This window comes from Fundulus heteroclitus, chromosome 12, assembly GCF_011125445.2.
Source record: "Fundulus heteroclitus isolate FHET01 chromosome 12, MU-UCD_Fhet_4.1, whole genome shotgun sequence".
Lineage (NCBI taxonomy): Eukaryota > Metazoa > Chordata > Actinopteri > Cyprinodontiformes > Fundulidae > Fundulus > Fundulus heteroclitus.
The window spans coordinates 18,080,610-18,092,722 of record NC_046372.1 but is presented as its reverse complement, the minus strand read 5'-3'; the positions used below and the strand labels follow the sequence as shown (position 1 = coordinate 18,092,722).

Below are 12,113 nucleotides of genomic sequence, written 5' to 3'. Positions count from 1 at the left end.
CTAAAATGTTTTGATAATTAGAATGAAACAATTGTGTTAAGTTATTCGTTACAACCTCATAAGCAGTAGAGTATTAAATGAGGTTTGGCTTGAAAACAGGGATTTCAAAAGTTGGCTAAAACCCATCCTAAGTTACAGGCAACCATTATGAGGTTTGTTGTATACTGCAAGAAAGCTTTGAAGTTAGGTGGCACAATGAAACCAAAGTCTCTTTATTTGATAACTTAATTTAAGGACTTGATCTTGACTTGTTGAAGTGCTTTTTTGTCCTGGGTTAGGCATAATTCTTGCTGAGTGAATGATAAAGAAACTCTGATTTTAATACAGAATCAGTAGTTATTTAGTTAGATTAGGAATCCCGTTATCAGTGTACTGAAGTGGAGTCCTGGTCGTTTAGCCTATTTTCCATTTCACAATCTTGCACTTCTGCTTGATTCGTTTCCAACAAAGAGCTGCCTGCCTCAGGACACTTCATACTAATCTGAGAACTGAAGATTTAAAGTAGTTTCCTGTAATCTGCTCATTTCTTACTGGACTGAAATGTGGTTGAGTGACTCCGATAAGTATCATCTATCAACAGGAAGTAGCTCATTGTTATTTTTGGTTTAATCAGGGTCATAGTCTCTCATATATAAGAGTCAACAGACCCAAACAGTGATCAAAATAACAAATAATGGAAACAGGCTGAGTAATGGTGTACAGTTTAATTAAACTATACATTAGATTTGAATTTGGTACAGGCTTAAATATAATTCACTGGTTACATGCCTGGTTATGAATTGGAAGTAGTTTGGGTGGAAAAGGAAATGGGGTACGAAGTGGTCTGGGGCAAATTGACCCTGACTGATAATTACTTTACTTCCTAAAACAGTGTGTTGCAACTTTAGACCATTAAGCTAAGGCAAGGGAAGTTTATTTATATAGAGCTTTTCAGTAACAAGACAATTCAAAGTGCTGCACATTATCATAAAAACATTACAGGCATAGGAAAAGACTAACGTTACATTAACGAAGGAATAAGAAAAGTAAATCTTTGACTAAACTTCTTTCAAATATTAGCAAACATACAGAAAGACTTTCTATTCATAATAAGAAATAAGCAAAATATATCCTTGGGGATTTCTGATCTAAAGTAACTTTGTACAACTTTTCTAAAGCTACAACCAGAATAACTTCTTTTGTTTCGTTGTTTCACTGGAACGAGCTTCATCACTAAAAATTCAAAGCTTAATTGTTTCTAGTCATACATTCCTCAAAACTTAAGGTATCTGATTTGACCTTTCTAAACCACAGCTAAAATGGGAGAATTGATTCTATTCATAATAAAGTTTCACTGGAACAAGCTTCATAGCTAATATTTTTAAGCTGAATAGTTTTTTATTCATAAAGCTACAGCTTGATGTCTCTGATCTGATCTGAAGCTAACATTTCCTGGTCTTCTCTTTGACAAGTTGTTCCCAAAACTTCTGACAACAAACGGAACCGAAAAGTGAAATCAAACAATTCAATTCAGATTATCACAACAAATGTCCCCTCATTCCATTTTACTTAACAAATATGAAATCGAATAAAAAAAAATCAATCAATATATCAAATGGTAAGTCAGTTACATATATTCCAATCTAGTTCTATTCCAATAATTCCTTGCAGTCATACTCAATTTTATCAAGCTGGTAATTTTGTAGCAATCCTTCCTGAGCAAGCATGTGGCAACAGTGGGAAAGAACAGTTCCCTTTTAACAGGAAGTAACCTCCGGCCGAACAAGGCTTTGTGTGAGCGGCAATCTGCTGTGACCGACTGGGGGGTTGGGACGACAGACGTGATTCACAAAAACGCAACAGTACAGCTCCAGAAAAAGTAGACTGAAGTAACAGCAGTATTACATTTCCTTAGATTCCCGTAGCCAGTGGTATAATCTATGGGAAAAACAACACATACAATTGCTAACAGCAGCTGCGCCTTTAATTTCTTTGATCATGGCAGACAGAGAGAGACAATTTGAAGTTATTGGCAGCAAAAGCTCAGGTGATGATCGTCTCAGAGAGAGAGAGAGAAATCAAGAGACCTTCTCATATCCATGAGAATACTCATTTATTCCAGCATTCTCTGCACTCATTGCTGTAGAAATGTATGTTTGTATGTGTATGTGCACCTGTACATCACTTCCTCCTCTGACATGTACATAATAATAATAATTGTAATAATAATTTACTCCTGCACTATGCTCATTGCACCATTGCAATGTTGTCCACTTTGTTTACAGTGTGTTCATTTTAATTCTCTCTGCTGCAGACTGTGCTTGATTTTTATTACTGTGTTGTTGTACGAGTAAGCATTGTACAATCCAGAGTCAAATTCCTCGGATGTGCACACATACTTGGAAAATAAAGCTGATTCTGATTACTGTCTCTACTTGTCAGTCTCCTCTCAAATATGTAATCTGCTGTTTTTTTTTTTTTCTTCTTTCAGGCCCGTAACTCCTACTCCAACGAGGTGGTGGCCATCAAAAAGATGTCCTATAATGGGAAGCAGACCACGGAAGTAAGACAGAACATCAACACAAAGGCCCACAGTCATAACATTTAATGTTTTAATGCATCGCAGCATTATCGTGTTTTTTTATTCTTCCAACATTCTGCAAAAAGCTGAAGCTTTAGGGGGAAATGCTGTGTCAGGAATGTCAGATAACACCGCGACACAAGAATTGGAGTTGTACAAGAAGCACAATGCGCATTCTGTTCGACGCTAGCATGTAAAATATTACATGCTTCAGTTAGTTGCTCTGAGAGAACCAAATAAAGTGAAAGCATTGATTCTTTAAAGTTCAGGACGAGCTGTTGTCTACTCCAGTCGATCCTTTCTTAGATTCAGTCCGTTGTTGTTTGTTCAGGAACCTGTTTTTATAGTCCGATGAAAGCTCTACTCAAACCTTTATTCAGTTTAGTTAACTTTCTGTTTTTACAAACATGTGACTGCGATGGTTTTGTTTCAGGGCTTGTTGCCTGATATTGTCAGACTTTTCATACCTAGACAGAGACTCAGCCTTTCATTTCCTTTATTTTTTTGCTGGTGCAGTGCCATTAAAACCGTTCTCTCACCAAGTATGCATTAAAAAGCTGTATAGAAAGACCTTAATGCCTTTGTGAGTGTGCAGCGCTGCAGAACCGATACCATCTCTGTTTGAATTTTAATTTTGCAGAAGTGGCAGGACATCATCAAGGAAGTTAAGTTTTTGGGACAGCTGCGACACCCAAACACAATCGAGTACAAAGGCTGCTACTTGAAAGACAACACTGCCTGGGTTAGTAGGTCCTTCTTCAAACACTCGTATGTTGTGTCTCTCTGTTGTGCCTGTCTTTGTCTTTTTTTAATTTATTTTTTTATTCACACATCTGTTAAATTGTGTTTTTCCACAGAGTAAAACTCTATAGCTGTACGTATCGTTGATATTACACCCTGTGATCAGTTTGCAACAGAAAACGACTTCACCAGTTTAAACAAGCTTGACTAGATGCTTTGTATCTAAGATGCCGCAGACCGTCTGAGCTGTCATTTAACTTTTTTACTTCTCTTTCAGCTGGTGATGGAGTATTGCCTGGGCTCCGCATCAGATTTATTAGAGGGTGAGCATATGACGTCACACACCCTTTTCCTGCGTCTTGGCACAATCTTATAGAAGTGGACCGGCCGATTGTGGCTTAGAATGCATTTTCTGCTGATCCGCGTCTCAGACAGCAACATGGATACCACAGAACTAAAAATGAAAGCTGGCGCTGTTGAGTCAACAACGCTGTTGTCCATTCAGCTGAATTCGAGATGCAAGCCTGATGTGTGTAACATCACACTGTTGTGGCGCTGCAACGCCTCTGTTTAGTCTTGAGAGCTTAGCGAAGCACTACCTGATTGTACAACTGGGGCAGGAAAAAAACGAGGTATTAAAATACCCCTAACCTTGTCCCAAAAGAGGAATTTTGATAGAAAAATGTAAATTTGACTTGTATCATTACGGTTTGCTTCACAATTAACAAAATAATACTTCATAAATTAATAATAAGCTCTCAAACAGTCCATTTTATTACAGGTTGTAAGGCAACAAAACATGAAAATTGTCAAGGAGCGGAATCGTTTTGCAAGGCACTCTAACTGTGACCTTCATAAGCGTTCATAACTGAGGATTCAGATATTCATTTGTTACTCACGGTCAAAAACAGTTCCCAGGTTGTTTCCTGTGGCCATTTGCTCTCTTTTATGATTCTAAGCTTGATTCTGTCAGAGGACGATCAAACGCCTACAGGATCTACAGCAGATAAGACTGCAAAGTGCAGTCCAGGATTTTAGTTGTATTCTTCATTGCCATGTTGTATTTTATGACACCTTAGATTAAGGCCAATGTCTCTTAGATTTGCAATTAAAACTTTTTACAGTGTTCCTTTTCTAACTGTTCCGCCCTCTAAGCTAACTATATCTTTATATCTATATCTTTTTATTTATCTTTATTTATATGGACTTTAGCCTTCATGAAACTTCTCACTCAAAATATAATTCTTATCTTTTACATTGTTAGTCTTGTTTTACTAACAGCCCACAAGGAGCAAACAGCCTTTATGTGGAATTTCATCTTATTTGTTTTATTTAACCCATTTCTCTGTCTCTGAAGTTCATAAGAAACCGCTCCAAGAAATGGAAATTGCTGCCATTACCCACGGTGCCTTGCTAGGACTCGCTTACCTACATTCCCATAATATGATTCACAGGTGAGTTGGTTTCCTTGCTTGCGCTTTACATTTTCTGTTTGGAACCAGCAGTGAATAAATCCCATGATTCAAGATTTGTAAAGACACTCCTTTTTTCCCCTATCAAGGCAAAGGTTTGTTATCAAGTCACATAAAACACTCGTGTCTGCAATCGTTATCAAAAAAGTGGATATACAGTAAACATCTTCTTTGTCTGTAATATCTTTCATTCCAGAAAGATATGATTGCCGTGATGTCACATGGCTTCTTTTAATTGCTGCAATATTCAGATGATATCAGACTGAAATGAACATTGCGTCTCTAAATAAGCATCCGCCTTGCCAAGTGTGTCAGAAACGAGTGCAATAAGGAAGTTCATCTTTATTGGCTGATCTCTGTGGAAGCGTTGAGCTGCTGCTTTTTGGGATGGACCCTAAACCAAAGTTTATGCTCCCTGCAGCTAATTTTTATTTTTACCTTTAAATTCCAACAGGAGTTCTGTATTTTTATTTAAATGCTGGCACCCAGGGTAAATGTCAGTGTTCTCTCTAGAATAGGCATTGGAGTACATTGATCAAATCGGCCTGAGCCTGAGGGGTGTTTTTACATATTTCACACCCAGCTCAGTTGAGTGTTTTTTTGTTTGTTTGTTTTTTTTCTACACATTTTCTTCCTGGAATGTGGCAATAAATCGGTCGGCATTCCTAGCAATTACCTGGAACTGGGTTGTTTATTTTCTTTCATTTTGGCTGATTAATCAATGTGATGTCACTTTTTTTCCTCCTTCCCTCATGCCCGTATTACCATCCAGAGATGTGAAAGCTGGTAACATCCTGCTGACTGAGCTGGGTCTAGTCAAACTGGCTGACTTTGGCTCTGCCTCCATTGCCTCACCTGCCAACTCCTTTGTTGGAACACCTTACTGGTCAGTACACGCAACACAGGAAACAAAATAGAAGGCACGCCTTAAAGGTAGAGTGGACGATCTTTCCAGAAACACCAAAGTCCCTTTTTGAATAACTGCGGATGCGCAAGACCATCTTACCTGCTCTTCCGCTCCTCAGGGGGATTGTGTGGGAAAAAAATCCCCCAAATCCACTCTGGTCTTATTTCTTTCTACTCAGGTCTTCCTCTTCTCCTCATAAACCTGTAAGACAGTTTGTTTCTGGCGACTTTCAGTCATTTTCAAAGTACACTGAGAGAGAAGTGGAGCTACAACGTACTGCTGAAACCGAAGCTAACCGCTAAGCTAACTGGATACATAAACACTAGAAGTGTGCACGTGCAGCCAGCAAGTGGAAACTAACACAGAACTCAGTGTGTACGCACACTGGTGTTACGTGACCGCGTCAGAATGATTGACATGTGGGACAACCAATGGATACCCCTGAAACTCAAAACTGAAAAAGATTGTCCACTCTACCTTTAATTTATTTGCTGAGAGGACAGAGGTAACTTTTCTAACAAACCTTGTTAAAATACTTTTAATTTTATAAGACTAACAATCACCTTATTTGTGAAAATAATGAAACAATGGGCTCAGTCTTGCTGGGTTTTTTCACATTTCACTCTCTTATGAATTTAGGATAGATTCTGGTTTTTGATATTTGTAGAGCGATGAGATGAAAATTTTAGCAACAAGAGTGCTTAGAAGTAAAAATTTTGCCTTTTGTAGCTCATGTTTAAACTTTTAACTTTAATCAAGAATCTTTATTGTTACCATACCTACATTTTTTGAGAGAGACACCAGCTTAGGATGCACACAGATGACATATAACACAAAGACACAACTAGACATAATTTCTTCATTGTCTGCTTTAACACAACTGGACATAATTATGTCTAGTTGTGTCTTTGTGTTATAGGTCATCTAAGAAATTACTCTAAAACTCCTGGTGCTGGAACTGCCTGATAAATCATTTTATGCAGAAAAAATGTCTTATATATTTCTCTATATCGATGCAGCCTATAAAGAAACAAGTCCCAAAATTCAGATTTGATTAGTTTTTATAATTGTTCAATGTCTTTGTGTGGTTTCACTTTATTTATCAGAGAATCCAGTTTTTACATCTAGTTAGCAACTACTCTAAACTAGATGACTTCATCTGTTTTTCACAGTAAAATCAGCACCACCTTAAGCTCAAAAATTTTTTGTCTCACACGTCTTTTGCATATTTGATGGTAAACGAAAAGCTTTGAAAGAGTTGGACAAGTTATCTTATGCACAAAAACCGTGACACACTCATTTATAGGAACACATTCCAAAAACTGAGCTGCTATCAGAGCATACCAGAGTCTTAAAAAGCTTTGAGAAGCTTAGCAGATTATAAAATTTTCATGGATCTTTTTTCCCCCTCGTATTTAATAGAGTTGGTGTTTGCATGTGTCCATCTCTGCTCACAGGATGGCCCCAGAAGTGATTTTAGCCATGGACGAGGGTCAGTATGAAGGTAAAGTGGACATCTGGTCGCTGGGGATCACCTGTATTGAACTGGGTAAGCAAAATACCTTCCAAGAGCTTGATGAAAACATTGACGTTGATTATAAATTATAAGTTATTGTGCAAAGCAAGTAGTCAATCAATTTGGGAGAACCTGATTGGTCATTTTCAAAACTTTGGCAGGAGAATTAAACCATGTGACTTTCACTCTCACCTCTGTTCCTGTTTCAGCGGAGCGCAAACCTCCCTTGTTCAACATGAATGCCATGAGTGCCTTATATCACATCGCACAGAACGACTCTCCCACACTGCAGTCAAATGAGTGGTGAGTTTAAGCAACTCCGTCAAATATGTTTTCATTTTGATCTCATCTGACCATGATATCTGTGTCCTTTACATGGTATGTGGCAAAGTTTAAATGGGTTTTCATGATTGAAAGAAAGCCATGACACCTTTTGTCGCTCTCCTCTAAAGGAATATTAGTGGAGCCTGTAGCTAATAACTGTCCTGCAGTTATATCAAGCTATTTCCATTTTCACATGATGGATTGAAACGTACTCAGAGATGTGTGACAAACCTCTGAGGTCTGCACAGAACAGCTGTATTTATACTGTAATCACATTACAAACAAGCAATAATTAGGTGCTAATTAGGAGTAAGGGGATGGATTTAAATGCGCGTCACACTCCTAATTTCTTTTTTTATTGTAAAAATTGTGCACTATCAAAATACAATGCATTTATAGTTTAAAGTGACAAAACCTGAAAAGTGCAAAGGGTATGACTGGGTTTGCAATGTACAATGTACATATCAGAAATTATAAAGGTGGTGGTCATATAATTAGAATATGATGAAAAAGTAGATTTTATTTTCAGTAATTCTATTCAAAAAGTGAAACTTGTTTTATATTCATAGTGTTTATTTTATTTTCGATGATTATAACTAACAACTAATGAAAACCCCAAATTAATTATCCCAGAAAATTAGAATATTTTGAAAAGGTCCAATATTAAAGACACCTGGTGCCACACTCTAATCAGCTAATTAACTCAAAAACACCTGTAAAGGCCTTTCAATGGTCTCTCAGTCTAGTTCTGCAGGCGACACAATCATGAAGAAGACTGCCGACTTGACAGTTGTCCAAAACACAACCATTGACACCTCCCACAAGAAAGGCAAGACACAAAAGGTCATTACTAGAGAGGCTGGCTGTTCACACAGCTCTGTGTCCAAGCACATTAACAGAGAGGCGAAGGGAAGGAAAAGATGTGGTAGAAAAAAATTGTACAAGCAAAGGGGATGACCGCACCCTGGAGAGGATTGTGAAACAAAACCCACTGAAAAATGTGGGAGAGGGTCACAAAGAGTGGCCTGCAGCAGGAGTCAGAGCTTCAAGAACCACCACACACAGATGTATGCAGGACATGGTTCAGCTGCAGCGTTCCTGGTGTCAAGCCACTCTTGAACAAGTGACGGCATCAGAAGCGTCTCACCTGGGCTAAAGACAAAAAGGACCGGACTGATGCTGAGTGGTCCAAAGTCACGCTCTCTGACGAAAGCAAATTTTGCATTTCCTTTGGAAGTCAAGATCCCAGAGTCTGGAGGAAGAGAGGAGAGGCACAGAATCCACGTTGCTTGAGGTCCAAAGTAAAGTTTCCACAGCCAGTGATGGTTTGGGGTCCCATGTCATCTGCTGTTGCTGGTCCACTGAGTTCTCTGAGATCTTATTTATTTATTTATTTATTTATTTATTCCCAGTGTCCTGTCTAGCAATGTGGCAATAAGAATTGTTGTCTTAATGCCAAATAGAGCTCGACAGATTTTACTTTCACAAGTGGAGCATTACCGCTTTCGCCATAGTGCTCCGCTTGATTCATGCATGTAAATAGTTTTCTTGTGATTCATGCAGGGAGTATTTCAAATTATGTGGACACTACAATGGGAAAGTAGGAGAGTAAAGGAAGAACAAGAAGAGGAAAAAAAAGAAAGAAGAGGTGAAAGAAAGAGGAGATAAAAGGGAGAGAATGATAAAAGTTTTTTGAGATCTAAGGTCAATGCAGCCGTCTACCAGGAAGTTTTAGAGCACTTCATGCTCCCTGCTGCTGACCAACTTTATGGAGATGCAAATTTCATTTGGCACCTGCACCCAGTTCCTGGTTTAAGGACCATGGTGTCCCTGTTTTTAATTGGCCTGCAAGCTTGCCTGACCTTAACCCCAGAGAAAATCTGAGGTATTGTGAAGAAAAAGATGCAATGATGGTAGCTGAAGGTCACTATCAGAGCAACATCTGAGCAGCGCCACAGACTGATGGACTCCATGCCACGCTGCATTGCTACAGTAATCCAGGGAAAAGGAAGCCCAACTAGTATTGAGCGCTCAGACTTTACATGTTCATACCTTTTAGTTGGCCAACATTTCTGCAAATCCTTTTTTTGTTTTGGTCTTATGTAACATTCTAATTATCTGAGATTCTGAATTTAGGATTTTCATTAGTTGTCAGTTATAATCGTTAAATTAAAAGAAAGAAACATCAGAAATATATCAGTCTGTGTGGAATGAATAAATATAATATACAAGTTGCCCTTTTTGAATTGAATTACTGAACAGAAATCTACTTTTTCATGATATTCTAATGATCAGCACCTATATACATCTTTTGGATTCTTCTAAATGTTCATTTAATACCAATACCAAAGAGCACATTTTTGAAGCTGAAACAGTGACATAAAGCAAATGTGAAAAACTGTTTTTGTTGGGAACAGCCAGACTAAGACTTGGGAGCTTAGCTAAATGCTAACATCAACACAAAGCAGGAGAATAATTCAAAAATGTTCCTGTAGTTTTAAATGAACTTGTTTTTCCTTGTCTAGTTAAAATAAAACGTTCATCCAGGCACACATTAGTTGTTGTTTTAAGGAGAGAAATGGCCCCCTTCATGCATTTCTTTGGAGCTTTGAACTTCACAACTCCTCACTGTGAATGTTAATAGATTCTCTTGGGAATATCCTTCCAGACATCAATTGTTTTTTTTTTTTTTTGGGAGATTTAATTTAGACCAACAGTTTTCAAGCAGCCTTTTCCTATCTCTTTGCAACACCATCTCATCTCATGTGGCACTTTGATTTATTTGAGCTATGGCCTGCAGTGCTACCAGATGCTATCATGCTCTTTGACATGTTTATGCCTGATTTATCTGGCAAATTACGAAGCCCTGTGTGCTCTTACTGTAGGTTGTTTTTTGTCACTAAGAATGCTTTTGGTGTACCCTCCATAGAGGTGATTTGATTATCTTTTTAAATGTCTGTTTCAGTAAAGAAATAATTATATTTATTTGATTTGGAGGTACTGAATGCTAATTTAGGTCATTCTGTCCACTCTAAAGGCTTTACATTAAACCCACTGGCCAACCGTGGCACGGGGGAAAGGGTAGTCGTCTTAAAATCCGAAGTATGTTGTTTGTATTCCAGCTTCCTCCTGTCGTGTGCCGGTGTGCCCCTGGGCAAGGCACTTATGAGTGTTTTAGTGAGTGCAAATGGCTGAATGCGACTCTAGTATAAAGCACTTTGAGTTGTCGTATGACTAGAAGAGTGCTTTAAAAGGTCCATTTACCCACTTTCAATCAAATGTGCCCACATTCATTTACCGAAACACAAGTTGGCGAGTTAAGGTTAAGTACCTTTCCCTGAGCACATCAACATGCGACTGAGGAGGAAGCTGGAATTGAACCCACAGCTTTCCAAGACAACCAATCTTACCATTGAGCTGGAGAAGCAGCTGAGAGATCTAAGTCAATTCTGGAGGAGCTTTGTGGCTTAACAACGAAAGTGGGAGAATCTGTTGACAGTAACTGTTAGTCATCTACTTGACTTCTCTGCCTCTCATGAAAGAGTGGTGAGGAGAAAGACGTTGGATACGATAAGCCATAAAAAGATGTCTGCCGTGTGCCACAAGCATGGAGGGGGCACAACATTTAACAAAGAGAATGATTAGGGTCAAATGATAGATTACATTTATATCACACTTTAATAGCCATGCTGAGCGCTTAATCCCATTTACAACAGACACATTCACCCAGTCATTCTGACTAACATGCTCATATTTCTGCACCATTACTGGAAGGCAACTTGGAGTTAAGTGCCTTGCCCCGGGGCTCATCGACATATGGCAGAGGAGGAAGCTGGAATCGACAACTTTTGATTGCAAACATTTCTTCCCATTGAGCCAAAGTTACCCCAAAGCACATTGATGTGTCGGAATGGCCTAGTTAAAGTCTAACTCAGGTGCGATTCTGTTGTAAGACTTGAAATTTGCCATTAACACATACCCTTCATCCCATCTGACTGAGCTTGAGCTATTTTACAAAGAACAGGCAAGAATTTCAGTCTTTGTGTGTGTAGATGTTGTAGAGACGTATCACTATAGGGTAGCAGCTCCTTTTGCAGCAAATGGTGGGCTGGCAATTAATAAATCATGAAGGCTGAATCCAATTTTAATTAAAAAATTTTTTTAAAACCGTGCACGATTTTCCTTTTTCTTCACTGTTTGTGTTGATCTGTTAGGTCAAACACCTTGGTTGTTTTACTAACATCACAAGCTCAAGGTGGTGTGAATACTTTTGCAAGGCACTTTATCTTAATATAACTTAATATAAATGTAAGTCTTAAATATTGGTCCGGTGCAAACACTAGTAATCTTTGTCTTGTAGTCATGGTTTAACTAAATACCTCGTATTATTTTTAGCCCACAGACCTGTGTGACATAAACACATCTTTAAAACTTGAGTGAAAAAAAGTTGCTTTGATTTTAGTTTCCTGAAAGCTTGTTGTAACACCTGTTGTAAAATTAGCTTTGGTTTCCAGCGCCGTGCTGAAGTGACTGATTGTGTGGGACTGCACATGGTTTGTGGTATTTTTGGAGGAGCTCCAGCTGCCCGAGGCA

The 12,113-nt window shown here is 38.5% G+C and overlaps 1 protein-coding gene across 8 annotated transcripts in view; it reads left to right on the top strand.

Moving 5' to 3' along the window:
- The window catches only part of taok3a (TAO kinase 3a), a 74,706-nt gene that overhangs the window by 37,183 nt on the left and 25,410 nt on the right, over window positions 1-12,113 (top strand). For all 8 annotated transcript variants that reach the window (XM_036144099.1, XM_036144100.1, XM_036144098.1 and 5 more), the window contains exons 4-10: window positions 2,471-2,542; window positions 3,201-3,302; window positions 3,579-3,624; window positions 4,659-4,755; window positions 5,546-5,659; window positions 7,138-7,229; window positions 7,406-7,499. In XM_036144099.1, the coding sequence (XP_035999992.1) occupies window positions 2,471-2,542; window positions 3,201-3,302; window positions 3,579-3,624; window positions 4,659-4,755; window positions 5,546-5,659; window positions 7,138-7,229; window positions 7,406-7,499 (617 nt within the window). The remainder of the gene's footprint in view (window positions 1-2,470; window positions 2,543-3,200; window positions 3,303-3,578; window positions 3,625-4,658; window positions 4,756-5,545; window positions 5,660-7,137; window positions 7,230-7,405; window positions 7,500-12,113) is intronic.